This window comes from Vespula vulgaris, chromosome 13 (genome assembly GCF_905475345.1).
Source record: "Vespula vulgaris chromosome 13, iyVesVulg1.1, whole genome shotgun sequence".
NCBI lineage: Eukaryota > Metazoa > Arthropoda > Insecta > Hymenoptera > Vespidae > Vespula > Vespula vulgaris.
The window spans coordinates 592288-613380 of NC_066598.1; the positions used below are offsets into that span (position 1 = coordinate 592288).

The window sequence follows — 21093 nt, forward strand, 5'->3', positions numbered from 1 at the left end:
CGGGAGTGAAAAGTCGCGATAAACGATCCTAATTACGATGGTAGCGCTTTAACCGCGACCCATCAACCTCGAAATGAAGAAATTTCGGAAATGAAAATCGTGTCTTTCGAAATCGTAAATGTATCACGCTTTCTTTCGATCATCCGTCCCGATTACTACGTCGTCGTAGGTTCCATTCGAGAGAGACGATATTTAATCTTTATTTATCATCGTATATCGAAGACAATACGAATGGCCTGACGACATAACGAATAGAGAGAAAGGAAGAAAGAAATAGAGGCAATGTGGAAGGCAATTTAGAATCTGCCAGGACGGAAACCTACTTAGCGACGGGATTCGGGATGGAGGACGAGCGGGAATATAGATTGGGTTTAAAGCAGGATAGTGTTGCAGCTTGTCGTACGGCTGAGAACCAACGTAAGAAAGAGGACAAGGAGGTAGGAGCGAGAGGACCGAGGGTGAAAGGAAAAAACAGAGGAAGAGGGTAGCTCATCGGGTGTTTTCGCTCGAAATTCAACTCACGAAGAGTCCTTGGGAAAAGGAAATCGAATCCCTCTATTTACGCTAGCAACTTTTATCACCATGGATAGAGACCAGGATCTTTCTCCTCTCTTACCCTCCCTTCTTACCCCTTTCTTGTAAAGCTCCAACGGGCGTGTAATAATAATCATAACTCCTCGGGTATTGTTTCACAGATAATTAAGTTCTTGCAGCAACGCGTGCCCGGTAAAGCGAATCTACACGCGTACCGACGTCTTTGCCAATTCGAGTAAAAAGCGTTTGGCCCGTCTTTATTCCTTTAGGAAGCCGAAACGATGCCTCGGCCAAAAGCGGCAACTCGCTCGCGATATTAAGATACAGCTGACCGACGAAACGCGAAGCGTAATAGCATCGAATATCGATGCGGTTTTACGGCCGCTTTGTCGCTCGATCGCACGTAAACCGCGAGCCCAGCTAATTATCTTCGTTGGCATAACGTTATAACGCTGTAAAACGTAATTCCATATTAAACCATAATCAAATTCTACTAGCCATCTATTAACGTTGCTAATATATTAACGGCCATTTGATCTCTCCTCTTCCACAATTTCGTCCGCGACCGGTTTAAGATTTCATTTCCACTTATAAATTCGAGCTCGAGAGTCTACGAGCCAAAAGGACGAGAGAAACCGTATTACGAAAGCGATTAATTAACGATAATAGAAACCGATTTGACGTTTTCCACGAATTCTAAAGCGGTTTGAGGAAATAATCGCGGCGAAACCGTCGAGATAAGAGTAGAGAATGTTAAAGAGACAAGGAAAGAAAAAGAAGAAAAATATAAGCCGAGAATGGGAACAAAGGAAAGTTTCGCGGAAGCAGACCGGCGTATATTAATTACTGCTATCGGTGCGCGGCGGAAGATTCCATCAAGTTCGCAGCTGCAGAAGGTTACAGGATAGGACCAGAGCCGACAGAAGACGGACGAGGAAAGAAACGAGGGAAGAAACGAGGGAAGAAACGAGGGAAGCGAAAAGAGAAGGGGGATGTGTTCTCGTGGTAGCGCGCGCGAGAGAGAAAGAGAGAGAGAGAGAGAGAGAGGGAGGGCGGGAGGGAGAGAAGGGGAGAGGGTGGGAAGCGGTTCGCGCGGCCGAGTCTGGCTATCCGCCACACGTACACCCTCCGTCACGCCTCTCCTTTCCAACTACCTCCTACCTTTCCCTTCTACCCCCGGATAAATTACGCTAGATATCTGCATACAAAACGGCCCAGGAAAATTAAAAACACAAACAGCGAGAGCAGGCACCTCGCGCGCGTCCCTCTTTCCTTCTTTCCTCTCACGGATTCTCTTTATCTCTTTCCCGGCTTTTCTCTCTAGTTTTCTCCCTTAGCATCCGCAACGACAGTCAGCCTTCTCTCGTTTCACTCGAGCGAACAACGACGCTATCGCGTTACAACGTCCTTTAACAGGTCCCGTAAATCGAAACCGCGGGAAAATCCCTACCGTTATAAAAACTACAAGAAAGTGATTGTTGGCCGTCGAGCGACAACGAGGAGAACTTCGTGGAATCTACCTACGGAACTATATTATCTCCAAGATATTTCAATATCACAAGGTGTAATATCAACGCGCGAATCGGTGGCTTACACAACGATAGTTGTATCACGGTCAGGTAGAATCCCGCAGAGATACCAAGGTGGAAGACGTCCGGCGGCAACGAGGTGGAACGGGAGGAGGTGAAACGGGGGCGGCTTTAATTATCCCGCGGCCTCCTAACGTGCAATTAATTCCGAATGCGGTTTAGTTTAGCGAACGAAGAGCAAACAATGTATTACCCTCCAGACCGTCTAAACGTAGGCGGTTACGCTGAATTCGATGGTAAAAGCGAGAAGACTGGAGTGAGTTGGAAAGGGTGCCTCCGTGGGTGGTGTAGTTTAGGCCACTTTACGCAAATAGCATGGATCCTGCAGATAGCGCATACGTCCCTTGCCTCTTCTCACGTTTCCTACAGTCAGCGCGAGCGAGCCGAGTGGTAACACTCTTCTCCAACAACGAGAGCGAACTTATGCTTTTCCGTGTTTCCGATTAGTCCTTCTTCTTTCTCTTTTCCTACACTTTCCGCTAATACGAACTTTGCGAATTTTCGAGATAACCTAGTAGATCTCCGCCCCTGTTTCGTTCGTTAACTACCACGGAAAGGTGAAAAGATTAACGCACGAACATCTCTTTTGTCTCTATCATTCTTGTCTTCATCCAACACACTCGCGTCGTCGCAGAAACGGCGGAGTATGGCGTTGCCGAGATAACGCGCGGCCGACGCCGATGCCCCATTTACATAAGCATAATGCGAAGATTATTCGTGTCTGGTCGACGGGTCATAAATACGAGACGGTAAAGGCATAGAAAAGAGGAGAGGAGGAGATCGATGGAAACGAGGCCGAGTCTGGATAAAAATTAGACGAAGTCTCGCTATCTCTATTTCTCTCTCCTTCATCTTCTTCGACAAGAAGCAGGAGAAGGAGAAGGAGGGGAAGGAGGAGGAGGAGGAGGGAGAGGAGGAGAAGGAGAAGAAGAGGAAGAAGAGTTTCGTTCCGGCGAGCTACGAACGAAATCACGGTACAGTGCCAAGAGTCGTAACGCCCCTGAATATATCCAAGGAATATCGAGTTTTTATGGCACCTTCGACCCCCTTTCACGATCATCGAAGGTTATCTGAACGGTAGCGAAGGAATCTTCATGGGGGTTGAAATTTCGGTTCATGGTACGTAGGAATGGTTCTTTTGAGGAACGTCGAAGCTACACCGAGGGATAGAGAGAATAGAGAAAGGGTGAGCGCTTTCCAGTGGAAGAGGGAAAGCATGATGTGACGAGACGAGAGAAAGAGAGAGAAAGAGAGAGAGAGAGAGGGAGGGAGAATGCCATAGGAGTCGGATATCGAGAGAAAGAGAGATAGAAAAAGGTTGGAAGGAGAGAGAGACAAAGTATAGACGAAAAGAGATGATGGGAGAGGAGGAGAAGGAGATAGAGATAGGAAATAAACGGGAGGGCAAAGAGGAGAGAGTAGTTCGCGCGAAGCGAATGACTGCGATTCGTCCAATTATCGGTTGGCACCAAAAGTGCTGGGTCTGGCTCGCCTGCCAAATGGGAAATAGCCGGCGAACTGCAGAGGCAAGCTATAGCAGACGCTATGGACCCACGGACTCTATGTGTGGACTCTACGAAAACCGTCGCTCGACTATGGACTCGGCAAAGTATCGAGGCTACCGAAACGTTGTAAACGACAATCGCCGAAAGATAGTTTGGACCCGTAGGATACGGAAATCCTCCGCCCCGGATGCATCCTCCTCCCAACGGCCCCCAGGTGCATTGACCTCTCTCTCTTTCTCTCTCTTTTCTCGTAGGCCCTCGAAGCGAACATTTTCTATCAAGATTTATCTTATATCGAATTTCATTTACGTTTAAGACGTAATACACTTTGCGTTTTCCTTCGGCGTAACGTTTCTGTCGTAGAGTGCTTTTTATTCGATATCGTAGACGATATCTTTCGAGTTTTGCCTTAATGGCGTGGCGGTACTTCTTTCCACGGATCACCGTACAATGTACATACGTGTCAGGGTGCTGCCTGAGACAAGTAAATGACGTCATTAACGAGGCTAAAAGTGCTGACGTACTTTAACCCACAATTTCTCCCGTCCGCTTCCGCCATCCCTTCGAGATCGATGCGTCGATTTCCGATACCCGCTAGCGTCGCCATAAAGTCGAATGGAATTGTACCGTGCGAGTTCTGCGCGAGAAGAGAACCTTCGAATAAATTTTCACGACGTAAATCATTCTTTTCCCATCTTCGTTCTTTCCTACCTTTTCTTCGTTAAAAACGATCTCAGCACAAAGAAGGCTCGAAAACTTAGTTTCTGATTCGGGTCGATCTTCTATGTCTTTTCGAATCTATCTATATTCGTTCGTTATCGATCAACGTCCTAATGATTCTTCAACGTTAGAAGAGAGTTCGATAATCTCGTCGAAGGTTCTCTCAGATATGTATCGAGAATCGTGTACGACGGGAGCCCGTATTCATACGATCGAGAAATCAATTCGGAACGTATTTTTCTCTCTCTCTCTCTCTCTCTCTCTCTCTCTCTTCGTGTCTCCATTTCCCTGTTCTACACGTTGATCAACTCGCGTTATTAATTGACGAAAAGCACGGTCGAAGATAGACGTTCGGAAATACCGATTCTCGAGATTATTTTCTTCGAATTTCAAAAGGACCGATATCGACTCACTGCGCGCGAATTTAATCGGAGTTTCAATTTCCCTATAGAGTACATTCCCTATATCGCGACAAAGGACTACGAATGATCGTGTAATTCGTCAGGATAGATCTTCGTTGTATAATTTAACGAGCTTGCCCACAGTTATGGGCCTATATGATCCGCGTTGCGTGAAATGTTCACCGGTGCCTGTATAGATACCGGCCATGGTAATTGGCGAGGTAGGTATGCAGATACACGCCACATGTATTCTGAACGCTAGGAGAGGGATATGGAAGGGAGATGGGAGGGAGCAGGAGTACTAATATACTCACACGTGTTAGCGATCGTGTCCCCAGAATTTGATTGCTCGTGTTGTCTAGAGAATTACGAATCTACCGGATTCTACTAAATTCTACCGTCGCATTTGCGCGTCGAGAGTAGTACCGTCGATCGCGATTCGAAAGCACCGACCCCTATCGTCCAACCCGATTCCCAACGACCTCGTCTTATTTCGCGGTCTTTTACTCGTCTCTCCGTGCAAAACGTACACGCTCTCCTTTGGATTCCCCTCTCTTTCGATACAAGTAATTGGATTTAAAAGGATCGACGTTTATTGTGAATTTATTGTAATACCGAATTAAACTATTCTCTTTCTTTTCTTCTCCTTTTTTTTCTCTCTACTCTCGCGAATACCCCCTACGTTTCGCCTAGTGCCAGCTATCGTGTAATCAGCTTTATAGCGCTTTTAAGGGATAAAGAAGATTGCCAACAGTTTCTCCCTCTTTCTCTATCTCCTTGCCTGGCAAGTAGAGTTTAAGTAAAACGTCGTCGATCATGGCAACGCCGGACGTGACATTAAAGCCGCCCGTTGGCCACGTTTCCATTGGAAGTCGTATCCGGTTTTACGAATGGCGCTTGCGATCGTCTCGCGTGGCCTGTCTCGTCGATAAAAATACTTTTAAGGAAATGAAATTGATATAAAGGACGGATTGCAATGGGAACACCGTAAAACACCGCTGACGTATCTATCCATCCGCCATTTCGTCTCGCGAATTCGTCGAATTCGTGAAAACGTATAAAACTTTTGTAGAAGAATATATCCCTTGCGAAATGACTCGAGCTACAGGTAATCTACGTTGCAAGTAGGAGATGTATCACGTGGTTTTACATCGTATCGATACCGTCCTTCCAGTCTCTTCAAGAGAATCATCGAAGGCCGCTGTACGCCGAGTATACTTCATGAAAATCATTCGTTTCCATCGAAGGGACCTACGGTCCAAAGTGCTTCCCGGGGAAATTTATTTTTCAATTAATATTTATTGTACTACCGTGAGCGATAATCAGCGTTAGGTGGTAAGTGATAAAGCGAAAGAAAAGAAAAGCGTTCGTAACCTGGGAAGGTCGGCGGACCGGTGCCGGTGGATTGAAAGTTCCCCAGGCTGTCGTTACGTTACTTGCCTCCAAGTATCGCACGGTCTGGAGAGAAAAAGAGAGATGGAGAGAGAGATAATGCACGTGTGCGTGCACGTATACGAATATACATACGTATACACATGCTTGAAGAGGGAAAGACAACGAAAACACACCCCCGCGCATACGTATATACCCGCTGGCCCGCCACGTATTTATGAGCTTTCCCTACGCCGGCTGACTTTAAATTGAGTCTGCTACTTCGAAGCACCGCGGATTAACTCTGCGACGCATGAATTCTTTAGCGAACGTATTCTCACCGGGGTGCCGCAGAGATTAGCCGCGTTCCTTTTTACCGTTCGCGCGAAAAAGGTTCTAGGCGAAAGATAGCAAGCCGAAGGAAAGAAAGGAAGACGATAGAAAAGTCGAGTCTCTTTCGCTTCGAGTCGAGAAAAGCTTAACGAATTTTGCCTTCTTATTTTCTTTTGTTTCCTTCGCGAGAAAGAGAGAACGGAGGGAGGGGGAGGGGACGAACGAAAAAGAAAAGGAAAAAGAAAGAGAAAGAATGATCGGAAGAACGTTCACGATTCTCTGGAAAACTTGAAATAGTTGTGCTTAAATTCAATTCGGTGTTCCCGAAGAGAAAAGGAAGGTGCTTTTCAAGAATCTCTCGGAATATGTTTTCGATGCATAGGATGGCGCTAAGTGCAACGTGCACGGGATAACAATAATGGTCGAGCTGAGATTCTATAATTTTTCCATATACCGCCGGTAAAGCCGATATAAAGGAGGACGTATATTTTATCTCTCGAAATCGAAAATATCGAAAGAATACGCGATATCTCGATTCTCTTGCAACTTTTTCGCTTTTTCTACGGGAAGCGCGTGTTTCGTTTTCCCATCTTAACGATTTAAGAACTCTATCTACATTTCTCGTTCCACGCGTGCCAATTATAGATCAGTTAATTAATCGGTTCGTCGACGGGACGATAATCGGTAGGTATTATTTCTATATGTATTTACGATGTATATTCACGGCTGGCCGAAGGTTCGATTTTAACCGCGTTAAAAATGCATTTTCCCTCGGACAATGAGATAATAAGCTATTTCGAAGCATAGACCGGTTCGCTACGAAGCGCGTTGTGTTCAAACAACGTGTAATGCAATTCTATGCACCAACGAGCTTTGACTACCACGATCGTAATTGCTAATTAATTATTACCGACTTTTCTGCATAACAAAACGATCGTACCCTTTCTAAAATGGAACGATTTCCCGATTATTTCGGAGAAGCGTAGAACCGGAACCGTGGCAACTATGAATCGTTAATTCGCGAATGAATAACGTAATCGGGTGTTCGATCAACGATAGCTAACGAGAAATTCGTATCGAACGAGTAACGCATAGTCGAAATAATTCATTTTACTGGAACGACTTTTATCGATATCTCCTACAAATTAATACTTTTCTCTATTCTCTTTCTTTATCTATCTCCCCCCCCCCATCTCTCCCTCTCTCTTTCTCTCTAACACGTTGAGAAGAAATTTTTACACGGGATCGACATATCCATTTTCGTGGGAGAACAGGAATTATCGGCTGGGCTCTAGAATCCGGAATTGAATTCAGCAGTGTACGGGAGCCAATGGCCCGAGGAGAAAGCAAAAGAAGAGAAGAGAGGAGGGAGAGAGAGAGACAGAGACAGAGAGAGAGAGAGAGAGAACGCGCGCACGAGGGTGGTGAACATCGAATGATGTATTACAAGTAACAGCGGCCAATAAAAATTAAGCGTTTTCTTTGCTCCGCGTGATTTGTGGACGATAAATCAAAAGATCGCGTTTCTTTCGAAAAGCTACCGAGTCGGTCGCGTACGCACGGGCTTTCTTCTTCAAATCTTTAATTAAAATAATTAGAATTGCGTTATAGACATTATCTCGTGTGTATCGTAAATGAAGTTGAAAGAGAGAGAGAGAGAGAGAGAAAGGGAAAACGAACAAAAACCTATACTAGAAAAGATAAAAGAAAATTGCTATGAATGTTTCAAAAAGATGAACGAAGAAAATGAAGCACGTAGTACTGGGCGAGCAATTTCTGAAATTCATCAGGAAACGCAATATGTTCGGCGCGAGATGGAACGTTTTGGGGCGATAATCGAATCGATCGTACACGAGGGATGACTTTCCTGCCGAAAAGGAAATTGGTCGTTAGTTATTCCACCTGCTTCTCTTACGGCAGGAAACAATTAGAAATTTGCAAGCAACAAAACTATTGCTCGTTCGTTACCGCGATTTTTCTCGAACCAAGTTTCGTTTAACGTACGCGAATCGAGAAAACGACGATTTCAAAACGATCGTGTTATACGGCTCGTTCGGTGATCTATAGTCTTTCATTCAACACTTTCGACAAAAAAATACAATATAATTTTTTTTAAATAAATAAACGATAACTCTAGTGGATAAGAGGAAAATAACTGGGAACAATTTTTGTTCAAAAAAAAAAAAAAAAAAAAAAAAAAAAAAAAAAAAAAAAAAAAAAAAAAAAAAAACACGTAAACGAGCAAAACTAAAATCGAAGTTGAACGAAAAGAAATGTCAACGACTGCCGTAGGGCGAATAGCTAAAAAGCTTGTAAAAAAATATACAAGATTGATTCATAGATGTTATTAACGTCGAGAAAAAAATATAAAAAAATTATCCAGTTTGTTATGTACGATATATAAATATACGTTCTATGATATGTAAATATATGATGAATATACCAAGTTTTTTATAACGTACCGTATCATATAAATATATTATACGACTTTTCTGTCAATTAGAGAAATGAATAAAGGTAAATTATATAGAAGTCGATGTAATTTCTTCCTTCCACGATATAAATATTAATGCTATTTTGACGGTCTACGTTTAAAGATAAATTTAAAATCTAATGGTAAATCAATGATCTTTATGGCTGAACTTTCTTTTTATACTACACCGCCATCTCTCGCGATACGGCCGAATTCGATTCATCGCCGGTTTTACCTACATCGTGAAATGTATCGACCCGTATTAGTTCCATGAACTTGGCAAGATGGCATTGCTGAAATAACGGTAAGATTTGAAATTTTCCGTTATCGGTCCACGAATATTGTTAAACGAATAAAACAAAAATTATAATATATCGATTCTAAAAATAGTTTTCTAATTTCTAACGTCGCTAATGTAAAACCTCTGATCAAAATCAATACCAAAACGTCGTGAGATAACAAAAAAACGAATCATCAAACATTGTCAAATTATAACGCATTGCATAAGATGGAACAGCGATAATAAATATGGAAGCTTTGTGGAATATCACTTACCAAGCAGGAGAGAAGTCTGCGCCCCCGTGTCGCCTGACGAACGTCGATTAAAAATTCCATCGATCCAATATCCTCGCACAATACAACGTGGCGATTTATTTCGTTAAAAACTAATTAAAAAAAATTAAAAAAAAAAAATAAAAAAAAAGCGAACAATTTCTGTTCTACATTGACCGAATTGAAGAAGCAAACTTCTAATTACAGCGACCTCGTGCAACGCGATACAATTAATTCATTCGAAATTAATACGTCATCCTTAAAATTCGTAGTATCTGAAAAATCTGCTTTCTTTATTTCGACATGCATCGACGCGATACAACACATTGCAAAATCGTTGATCTATTATTCGATCGATAAAATTCATTCATACAAAAATACATACTCGAGAGAATTTCTGATCGTGTAAAAAGAAATACGAATAAAAAGTATTACTTCATCGAGAGATAAACGTAAAAGAATAAAAAAAATTTTTTTCTATTTTTTCTTTCTTTTTTTTTTTACGCGTTCGTTAATTCGACAAAAATTTTGGAAAATCACCGCACTGCACTATTCGCGATATAACAACGATAGTACGAAATCACGGCGTTTGCGTCCTGAAAAAAACAAAGAACAAAATGAATGCATTATGGTCGTAAAGGATACAAGGATAGTAAATATTAAAATGTTAAATATTGCTTACTACGCGTTACGATGTGATCTAGCCCATTGGCAAGTATAAAATTGATATTACGCACAAAAGTAGAACGAAAAGAACAAAAGTACAAAGATAATTTATAACGTTGTAAAATATCGTTTGCGACGCGTCGAAACCCACGTGAACGAAAGCAGGTTATGAAAAATGTACTTTCGTAGATGTATACGTTTGCAAAAAATTATAGTTTTAACCGTTAAAATAAAATTTTATAAAAAGGACGAGAAGACGACGTTTCGCGGTGGCTTCTCGGCACTGAGTGACGAACCGATTCAATAACGGTCTTTCGATTGGCCTTTGTTCTTTCTTTTGTTTTCTCCAATTACGTGATCTTACGCGTAACGGATTATTTGAAACTTTGTGTCAATGTATTTTTCTTTGTATTTACTTATTACTTATTATTGTATATCGCAGGAACAGCCGTCTTCCGATTGGCTGTTCTTTTTCCTATCTGTTTCCACCAATTGCGTGAGCTTACGCGTAACGGATTATTCGAAATATATTGTAATTTTGCAGAGAAGTAAATATTAGAGGAATATATTAATGCAATTGCATTATAAACGTAAAAAAACGTAATTGGCATTTTCACGAAACAATGCTTTTCCGATGAAACGAAATAGATTTTTAGTTGGATGCAACGGGCTAGCCGCAATGCGTTAGTCGATAGGGACTTTTAATATCTTTCGTAATCCGTTGGCAGCAATGTGAAACGAAGATACCACTATACTTCACGCGGTATGCGAACGTACACAGAGATTTCGTACTGTTGTGTCATTTATTTGGATTAGCTATGTGACAACTAGGTACGTTAATTATGGATGACAAGGGTGCTATAATTATCCTTTTCTTTTCTATTATGCGGATATAATATCGAAATTTTTTGCAGACCAAAGTTGGAGATAATCGAGGCGTATTTCTTGAGAACGGATCACCCCCCTAGGGGTGGGGTCCACTGTCATTTAAAGCCAAAGAAATCAAGGAGTTATGTCGGTACAGTGAAACGTACGAGTGATTAACGCGATCATGGCTCGTCCTATTGTACCAAGTCAACAAAAGTTGGCGGAGAAGCTAACTATATTGAACGATAGAGGCATCGGGATGCTGACTCGTATTTATAATATTAAAAAAGCTTGCGGAGATGCCAAATCCAAGCCTGGCTTTCTATCGGATAAGACTCTAGAGTCTTCTATCAAGACAATAGTTAGAAAGTTTCCTAATATCGACATCAAAGGACTGCAAACGATTACAAATCTGCGTAACGAAATTATCAAATCTCTTTCTTTATACTATTATACGTTTGTAGATTTACTGGACTTCAAGGACAACGTTTGCGAACTCCTGACTACGATGGATGCTTGCGGGGTTCACATGGATATCACTATTAATTTTGATTTAACCAAAGGGTATTTAGATCTCGTCGTCACTTACGTCAGCTTGATGATACTCCTGTCGAGAGTGGAAGACCGTAAAGCTGTGCTGGGTCTTTTCAATGCCGCTCACGAGATGGTGCACAGTCAGTCCGATCCTAGCTTTCCTCGTCTGGGTCAAATGATAATGGATTACGACGCGCCTCTGAAGAAACTTTCGGAGGAATTTGTTCCCCATTCGAAGCTGTTAAAGAACGCCCTTACCTCTCTGTGGCCCATTTATCCTGGCAGAAACTTGACCGCTGATACGTGGAGGGCCGATCAGAAACTAAGTCTGGTAGGAAGTCCTGGGCAAATATTGAAAGCAGCTGCTACGGATACGATGTCGTGCGAAACTCTGAGCTTGGACAGAATCGAAAGATGGGTGATACTCGGTTTTACGCTATGCCACACTTTCCTCGGTCAAGAACAACCTAATAAACTTTGGATCACGGCTTTGGAATCAGGGTGGGTATTAGCTTTGTTTAGAGACGAAGTAATTTACATACATCAATACATTCAGACATTTTTTGAGAGCATGAAAGGATACAGTAAAAGGGTATCGGAAGTGAAGGATTGTTACAATCAAGCGGTACAGAAAGCCGGCTATAGGCACAGAGAACGCAGAAAATTTTTGAGGACAGCTTTGAAGGAATTGGGTTTGATTTTAACGGATCAACCCGGTCTTCTTGGACCGAAAGCGTTGCTCGTGTTGATGGGACTGTCTCACGCGAGAGACGAGGTGCTATGGCTTCTAAGACACGGAGATAATCCTCCGATACAAGGAAAGGGAAAAGGCAGAGGCGGCGAAGATCTGGTGGATCGACAGTTACCAGAATTGCTCTTCCACTGTGAAGAATTAAGAGCTTTGGTAAAGAAGTATTCTCAGGTGCTTCAGAGGTACTACGTACAATTTCTCTCAGGATTTGACGCGCCCGCGCTGCATCAAATGATACAGAATCTTCCGGTTTGCCCCGAAGACGAGGGGGCGATTCTCAGTGACATGTGCTCGACGATCGCAAGTTTGACCGTGAAGCAAGTAGAAGACAACGAACTGTTCGATTTTCGTCCATTCCGATTGGATTGGTTTAGATTACAAGCTTACATGTCCATCGCCAAATGTAACATGAATTTAGCCGATAATAGAGAATTAGCTTCCTTCATGGACACGGTAGTTTTTCATACCAAAATGGTTGATAATCTAGACGAGATGTTGGTCGAGACGTCCGATCTGTCTATATTTTGTTTCTACAGTAAAATCTTTGAAGATCAGTTTCACATGTGCTTAGAATTTCCAGCTCAAAATCGTTACATAGTAGCTTTTCCACTCATATGTAGTCACTTTCAAAGTTGTACGCACGAGCTGTGCCCGGAGGAACGGCATCACATTCGCGAGAGAAGTTTATCCGTCGTAAACATGTTTCTGGACGAAATGGCCAAGGAAGCTAAGAACATCATTACCACTATTTGCGACGAACAATGTAACATGAGCGACATGCTGCTGCCAAAACATTGCGCCGTATTGATATCTCAAGTCGTCAACAGAAAGAAAAAGGACAAGAATAAGAAAAACATGAGCGAGATACACAAGCCAGGTATAGAGAGTTACAGAAAGACCAGAGAAGAATTGACTACCATGGACAAGTTGCATATGGCTCTGACGGAGTTGTGTTATGCCATCAACTATTGTCCTACCATCAATGTATGGGAATACACGTTTGCACCTAGAGAATACTTGCATCAACATCTCGAATCTCGATTCGCTAGGGCCCTCGTTGGAATGGTTATGTACAATTCGGACACGAGCGAGATAGCTAAGCCATCGGAACTCTTCGTTAGCGTCAGATCTTACATGAACGTACTCCAAACTGTAGAAAATTACGTGCACATAGATATCACTCGCGTATTCAACAACGCTCTTCTTCAACAGACACAGGAGCTCGATAGTCACGGGGACAAGACCATCGCTGCCCTTTACACGCAATGGTATTCCGACGTACTCCTTAGGCGAGTTAGCGCCGGAAACATATGTTACTCTGGGAACCAAAGAGCATTCGTCAGTCTATCCGTGGAGGGAGCAATTCCGTTCAACGCCGAGGAATTTTCCGATATTAACGAGCTAAGAGCGTTGGCCGAACTTATCGGGCCGTACGGTATGAAGATGCTGAACGAAAATCTCATGTGGCACATTGCTAGCCAGGTGCAACAATTAAAGAAATTAGTCGCAGGAAACAAGGACGTTCTTATAGCGTTAAGGACGAACTTTGACAAGCCGGAAGTAATGAAAGAGCAATTCAAAAGATTACAACAGGTTGATAACGTACTTCAAAGAGTGGCTATAATAGGAGTGATATTGAGTTTCAGGCAATTGGCACAATCGGCACTGGTCGACGTTTTGGAAGAACGTATTCCGTTCCTTCTGAGCTCGATTTTGGACTTTCGACATCACTTGCCGTCTGGAGACCCGATGAGGGTAGTTTCCGAAATGACGTCCGCTGCCGGTTTAACGTGCAAAGTCGACCCTACATTGACGACAGCTTTACGAAGTCAAAAGGCAGACGTCGACGAGGACGAACACTTGCTGGTCTGTCTCCTAATGGTATTCGTAGCCGTGTCTATTCCAAAGTTAGCTAGAAACGAGAATTCCTTTTATCGAGCGTCCCTCGAGGGACACTCGAACAATATCCATTGTATGGCAACCGCCATAAATAATATCTTTGGTGCGCTATTCACGATTTGCGGACAGAACGACATAGAGGATAGAATGAAGGAATTCCTCGCCTTGGCTTCCTCCAGTTTGCTGAGACTCGGCCAAGAGGCTGACAAGGAAGCGACTAGAAACAGAGAATCCGTGTACCTCTTATTGGATCAAATAGTCCAGGAGTCTCCTTTCCTCACGATGGATCTATTGGAGAGCTGTTTTCCGTACGCCCTCATACGAAATGCATATCACGACGTGTACAAGCTCGAACACTCTCAGCCGTAAGATTACGATCGTGACGAAGTTTATCGAATGAACGATCAACGCGCTGTAGTCATACTCAGGGCTACTTTTCTACGTCCACTTGTGTACCATCGGAAACACTTGCGTTATATATCATTGGGATTAACTTGAAGAGAGGCGAGAAAACGATTATGATAATGATAATAATGATAATAATAATATAATAATAATAATAATAATAATAATAATAATAATAATAACAACAACAACAATAATAATAGTAACGCTAATGATAAGATCTGACCAAGAAATTTATCATTGGAGAAATCAAAACTAATTCGAGTCTACGTATGTCTCTGTAACAACAATGTATCTCGTTTGAATGTCCATGCCTAGGAAGACACTCGGGTGATCGACGGTCGTTGAAAATATTTTGAACTTTCTCTTCGATTGAAAATTGCGTTTTTAAGAGGACCCAATGAAAAGAGAACTTGCAGTGTAATGATATCCAGCCGGAGCATTTTCTATAGAGCCGCGTTCCTCTAAAAGACATTTGATACGCGATTTAAAGACAATTTATATTATTAGGATAGTATATTTTCATTTCATTGTCACAGTATTCCGTAATTTATCATTACGTAAGAGAATTTTTTATTATACGAGAACGAACGAAATAATATATATGTAAAGGATTCTCGAACGCTAAGAATTTACGTACACACGTATCATCATCCAACAAACAAGTATCGTCACTTTATCCATTGCATTTTCTATGTATAATGGTAACTTTTACAATAGTTTATAAAATAAATAAAATCCATCCATAAACTACTACCTATATTATTTTCTTTCTCTTCCTTCTAAAGTAACAAACTTTACCTTTTCTTCTAAAGTAACGAAACACGATAGAACTATGATGAGAGATTCCTAAAAAAGATAAATGTAAAATGTATGCTTTATTTAGTTCTTTACAATGTTTTTGTTTTTCTTTAATCACATTAACGTAACACAAGAGATATTCACAATCATATTCTTTTTATTTTAATATCCTTAAAACACTCGCCACATTCTAAACACTTTGGGAAAAAGAGAGAGTGGTGGTCTGAAGCTACGTTCAGGCGATTGGTCAGTATCATGCATGACATTTTTTAACAACCAAAATTAAAAAAAAAGAAATGAATGAACAGCACTTTTGAAAGAAATTGCTATCGACAGATGGAAGAAAACAAAATTATACGACGCGTTAGAGACGAGTCACTCGGAGCTTTCTTTCCTTGATGCTCGACTGATGATCCTTTTGATGAGAAAAAAAAAAAGGAAAAAGAAAAAAGAAAGAAGAAAAAAAAACCAATAAAAAAATGCAACTTTATGACGTTGAATTTTCATTAATTATCAACGATAATGAGTCGTTATAATGCTTCAGTGTAAAATCATTCCAGATGCACGATGTTGATAAGTCACCACATTTTTGGATCGATAGAAAAAATATAATTTTCAATTTTCTCTTTTGTTTTTTTTCTCTCTAACATTATGTACAAGTGATAGAGTAGTGTGCATCGCGTCACGGTGATGCAGACCTGGATTAAGATGGGGATGGAATTGCTCTCTCTCTCTCTCTCGCGCGCTCGCTCTCTCTCTCTCTCTCTCTCTCTCTCTCTCTCTCTCTCACGCACATACACTCTTTCTCTCCCTCCCTTTCTCCGTTAGAACATTCGTATTTCCGCATTGAGGTATAAAGAATTTTTGTTACGTGCTATATTATTTCTTTTATCACATAAACGTTAAAATGCAGACAGACAGAAGAATATATATGTACATATACCAAATTTTATCCGCGGACCTTAATCCAGGAACTGCAAACAAACGAAGAAGCTTAAGCATATTTAGTTTTAGAGGCTTTTTTCGGGGATGGAGGGTCAACTCAATGAAGGGATGTTCTTTTTCTTTTTTTCTTCTTTTTTCTTTTGGTTTATCCACATTCCTCTCATGCGCGTGAACGTTTTCAACTAGTAACCGCACGATATTAAGATTCACCTTGGCCCCATTCGCGATTCTAATCTAATTTTAAGCATCCTTTTACTCGAAGAAAAATGGAGAGAGAAAATCATTTTACATCATCCTCTTCGGAAGAACTCGTATCTCTATCTTTGATCGTATTAATCAGTCGTTCGAACCGTTTTGTGGCAGTGAGTTGGAAGCGGATTTTGCGAATAAATATGTAATTTTTTTGGAACGGTCCGATCGGATAATAACAAACGTGATCTAATCTAAATTTAAAATTTAATCGTTGAATGGCAGTGGCTCGGAACCGAAGTGGATACTTTAATGACAATAATAACGATAATGACAACGACGTTGACTCTTGACGAACCAATCGACGTAAACGCGTTCTAAGCGGGAAAGATCATCTAAAATATTTCAATACATTCTGCGTGATTCGTATCGATTGTATACACGATAAAATAATTACAACGATATTAACGAGACTAAAGATACATGCATAGTTGGAAGTATTTTTTAATATATCATGTCCTTTTTTCGTCGAGATTTTATATTTTATCGATACTTTGGCAGTAGATCGTTAATTTCTCTATTTTCGTTATTGTTTTTGTCATCTTTCTACAACAACGTCATCTCAAATGGGGCCAGGCAGATTTCCTTTGTTCTGTGTCTACGTACGAGAAAAGAGTTTAAGATTCGTTTTTTTTTGTTTCCTTCCTAAATAATCTAGATTTTCAACATTTTTTTCTGGATCTTTTCACGATGGATCCTCGTATTAATCTTATAAACTAAGGGGGGGGGCCTGATCACACGCACGTATAGACACTCTTTCGTCATCCTTAACTTCCGTCCTGATTACAAAATACAGAATAATGTTTCGCTATAATACAGATCTGATATAAAAACAAGTATTTTTGTATTCGCTTTACCATTTGTTATGTTTATATAATTATAGTTTATATATATATATATATTTATATATATATATATTTATATAATATCAATGTATTTACATAGGTATACTCTTTCTCTCTTTGTTTTTCACATGCGCCCTTACGCGCCCTATTTTATCAACTTCTTTAATTTCTTCCTCACTCTTTCTTTCTCACACGATCTCTCGCGATCCATTTTTTTGTTCAATAATCACATTGCATCTATTGTACATTTTCACACGATCCGCAAACTCGTATCGTCCTTTTCGTAAAATCTCGCACTGCGTTTCGCATTTTTACATTTCTATATCCTTTCCTATGCCCAATGATAAACTACAACGTTCAAGTCACAACGCAGACAGCGATGAGAGCATCGAGGCACGTTAAAAAAACCACCTCGTTTAAGCCAGATCATAATTACCTAAATTTTTTTTTTTACCACGATCTCTCCGGCACGATCGATCTCGAGCTCGCGTTCACGAACATGAATAGAAAAATAAAGCTTTACGATGTAGCGTGTGTCGACTGTCTGCTTTGTGTATCATTTTTTTTTTCGTTTCTCAGAAAAAGAAAAACAACCGATGTGTACGTAAGAGAAAAGAAAAAAAGAAGAAGAAAAATATTAAGTAGGATTATTTTACGGAGAGAGATTGAAACGTTGCTAAATTAAAAGGCACGATCGAGCGTGCGATCGAGTTTGCTGGCACTGAAAAAGGAAAAAGAAACAACGTTCTTCGCGTAGATTTCGATATCTCGTATACGAGTATGCAGCTGTGTGTGTGTGTGTGTGTGTGTGTGTGTGCTGCTCGAGCCCCACGAATTCCGTTAGAATTTGTTCACATTAAAAAAAGGGCTCATCTTTGGTCCGCCATGCGCCTAAGAAATGAAAGCGCTTTTACGGTTGTAGCAGCCCCTGACAATTTGCATGGTTAAAAGTCGTACATTAAATATAACTTATAACATTCGCGACGGCGCGTAGATAAATTATCATTTGCAATAGATAACTAATTTGTAATAATAGTAAATAGAATTAATAATAATAATAAGCGGAATCCATCCTAGTAACGATCCAATATCCATTGTTGTTCGATTCGCAATCGTTAATGGAATCTTTTCTTTTTCTTTATTTTTCTCTCTTCTTCGCTGCTTTTTAAACCTCCTCTTAATTTTAATTTAATTAATAGCCTCGCTCCTTCCAATTGTCTAATAAAAATTAGTATAAGAATAATACATATGGTTTCATAGTTATTCTAGAATGGTACCGAGATCAAACGAATGACCTGTAACAGTTTGGTAGTGATAGGCGTTATTTATCCCTGGATAAATATCAACGACATTTCGCTTTTGAAGATATGGAACATGATTACTCCCTTTTGCTCTATTTCGACTACCAAGGAGTATCAAAAAAGTAAACCTAAAACGCAAACGTATACTGCCATCCAGAAATATTCATCAAATGGAAATAGTATTTCAACGCGTTTCGTATATACAATTTAACGGGAAGAACTAATTCTTTTGCCAGTTTGACCGAAACGTTCTCGCCAATTTTTCATAGCCAAACGATATAAATATTCTCGGAATATACATATTTATGTGTATACATATACACATGTGTATATATATATATGTATATACACATACACGTTCAGATTTTTCACAAACTTATAAAACGAACGATAAAATGTCAATGACAACGTTTTAAAAATTACACCGAACCTTTTTGTTTTAATGCCTTACCCTATATTCTCAAGAGAGCTTAAAACCTCTCTCTGGATATTGTCGCGTTCCTCGTCTATTGTTTTGAATCTTCACTCTTTCTTTCTTTCTTTCTTTCTCTCTCACTCTCACTCTCTTTACAACAGTCTTCTACTCCTTATAACAAGAACTCGCAGAAATAAATGCTCACGTTAAATTGTGGCAAAGACGTCAACAAACGTGTTACAGAGTATAATAATAATAAAAAAAAAAAGATTCAAAATGTTTACGTCGGTTTTCCGTACGGCAACGTATACGACGACGCAGGTCGTTTAAAATATTTACGCAACATTACTCTCGTGATTAATTCGGCAATACTTATTAAATCGAAATCGATCGCACATAAGCATGAAATAGAAATTCTCGAGGATTTCTCGAAACTGCAAAGAAGTAACGCTACCTTATAGAGAGATAAAAATGTCTGAAAACGTTTTTGCCAAGGGCGTTATGTAAGTAGGTCGTGATTGTAAGTAAGAAGGTACTCGCTCGCTCTCGTTCTTTGTCTCTCTGGGAAGTGATACGAAATTCACAACCACGAATCTTCGTAATCGACTCCCAAGCTCGCAAAGCTTACGTAACACTTCCACGTTTCCTTCTTCCATTTTCTAGTTCCGTTCTTTCCACCTCGACGGCAAAATACATACTGACGAAGCATAAACGAACAAGACCTCGACTTTGTGATCGATGACACGTACAATGTTTCTCACTCATCCCCACTCACACGTTCGCTCGCGAATGTTTTTAAAAACAAATGTACGGATGTACTAAATGTACGGATTAGAGGACACAGCGGTGCTTCGCGAAATACTCGAATGTCAACAGAGTCCAGCACCACGTGCACGTACGATCGGAGATATACTCTCTTCGAAAACACAATGCCGGACGTTTTTTTTTTTTTTTTCTTTTATTGCGTCTTCTTTTCCTTATCGGTTTGTTGCTTCACAGATAACCGGTCGGGTTCGTTTTACGGAACGAGACCGATGCCTCCTGCTGACTGTGACAGCATTCTAGGATCGTCAGACTTTATTGTGATGCCTCATCTCGTAGGCCGGGGCTCTGCCCCCTCCTCCGGTGCTCGAATAGGCACCGGCGTACAATTCTGGATGGTTGGAGCGACCGTAGTTACCTGCGACGCTGCTGCTTGGTGGCGCACTAGCTGTGGGAACCAAGCGATAGCCTGTTTAGAAAGACGTTCGACGATAAAACGAGATATAAGAATCCAGAGCAAGAAAGATTAGCTTTTCACAGGAAGGAGATATGAGAATGGATAGGGTATATACGAGATTATCCTTGAAAACTGCTCGCATGCAATCGGGTGAGATACTACGTTCCCCTTTTGACATTTCCGATTCTATCGCAACAGCGAAACGATTCGACTAATTGGCAATACACACAGCTGATAGAGCGCTTTTTTAACGATCAGAAACAAGGAGCAAATACAAGAACCGAGGGAGGTGATATCAATTCGTACATCGTGCGAGTGATGGAAGACTTCGAATAGAAGTCCGCTGGAGCCTTCGATACTTTGAATTGGTAGTTTTAATTTGACGACGCTATGGTATTCGTGAATTTGCTCCTAGTCGAATGGATAGAGAGAGAGAGAGAGAGAGAGAATAGGCCCCAGCTCACCTCTGTAGTTCATAGAACGATAGTATCAGGTAGTGATGCGCGTCAATCAATGCAGGATAGATGCAAACAGGAAAAAACATTGATGTAATTGCGGATTATACGAGGAAAATATCAAGCTAGCTCTTTTTACTCGAGTTTGCTTCGCAACCGATAAGCGTACGAAACTTATTTCAGCGCGTTACTCGTATAACGTGACATCAACGTTAGAATCAAACTCGAGCGAAGGTAGCTGCTTCGACGAAGATTAGAGTCTT

The 21093-nt window shown here is 40.9% G+C and overlaps 3 protein-coding genes across 4 annotated transcripts in view; 1 reads left to right on the forward strand and 2 right to left on the reverse strand.

Annotated features, from left to right (window-relative positions):
• LOC127068422 (CUGBP Elav-like family member 4) overlaps positions 1-9562 on the reverse strand; it is a 520701-nt gene extending 511139 nt beyond the window's left edge. Inside the window, exon 1 of the mRNA XM_051004620.1 lies at positions 9482-9562. The gene's annotated coding sequence lies outside the window, so the exon portion shown is untranslated. The remainder of the gene's footprint in view (positions 1-9481) is intronic.
• Positions 9563-10875: 1313 nt separating this feature from the next.
• Positions 10876-15356, forward strand: LOC127068400 (membrane-associated protein Hem). Of its 2 annotated transcripts, none has more exons than XM_051004523.1 (2): positions 10876-10975; positions 11059-15356. In XM_051004523.1, exon 2 carries the CDS (start codon positions 11196-11198, stop codon positions 14562-14564), a length of 3369 nt encoding a protein of 1122 aa, XP_050860480.1. In that variant the 5' UTR covers positions 10876-10975; positions 11059-11195; the 3' UTR covers positions 14565-15356. The 2 variants fall into 2 exon arrangements, with proteins under 2 accessions (XP_050860480.1, XP_050860481.1); XM_051004524.1 differs by lacking the exon at positions 10876-10975 and having other exon boundaries at positions 11227-11372; positions 11476-15356.
• Positions 15357-15459: 103 nt separating this feature from the next.
• Positions 15460-21093, reverse strand: part of LOC127068403 (disintegrin and metalloproteinase domain-containing protein 10) — a 63647-nt gene continuing 58013 nt past the window's right edge. The window contains exon 15 of the mRNA XM_051004534.1: positions 15460-20387. Within this exon, the coding sequence (XP_050860491.1) occupies positions 20227-20387 (161 nt within the window). The 3' untranslated portion in view covers positions 15460-20226. The remainder of the gene's footprint in view (positions 20388-21093) is intronic.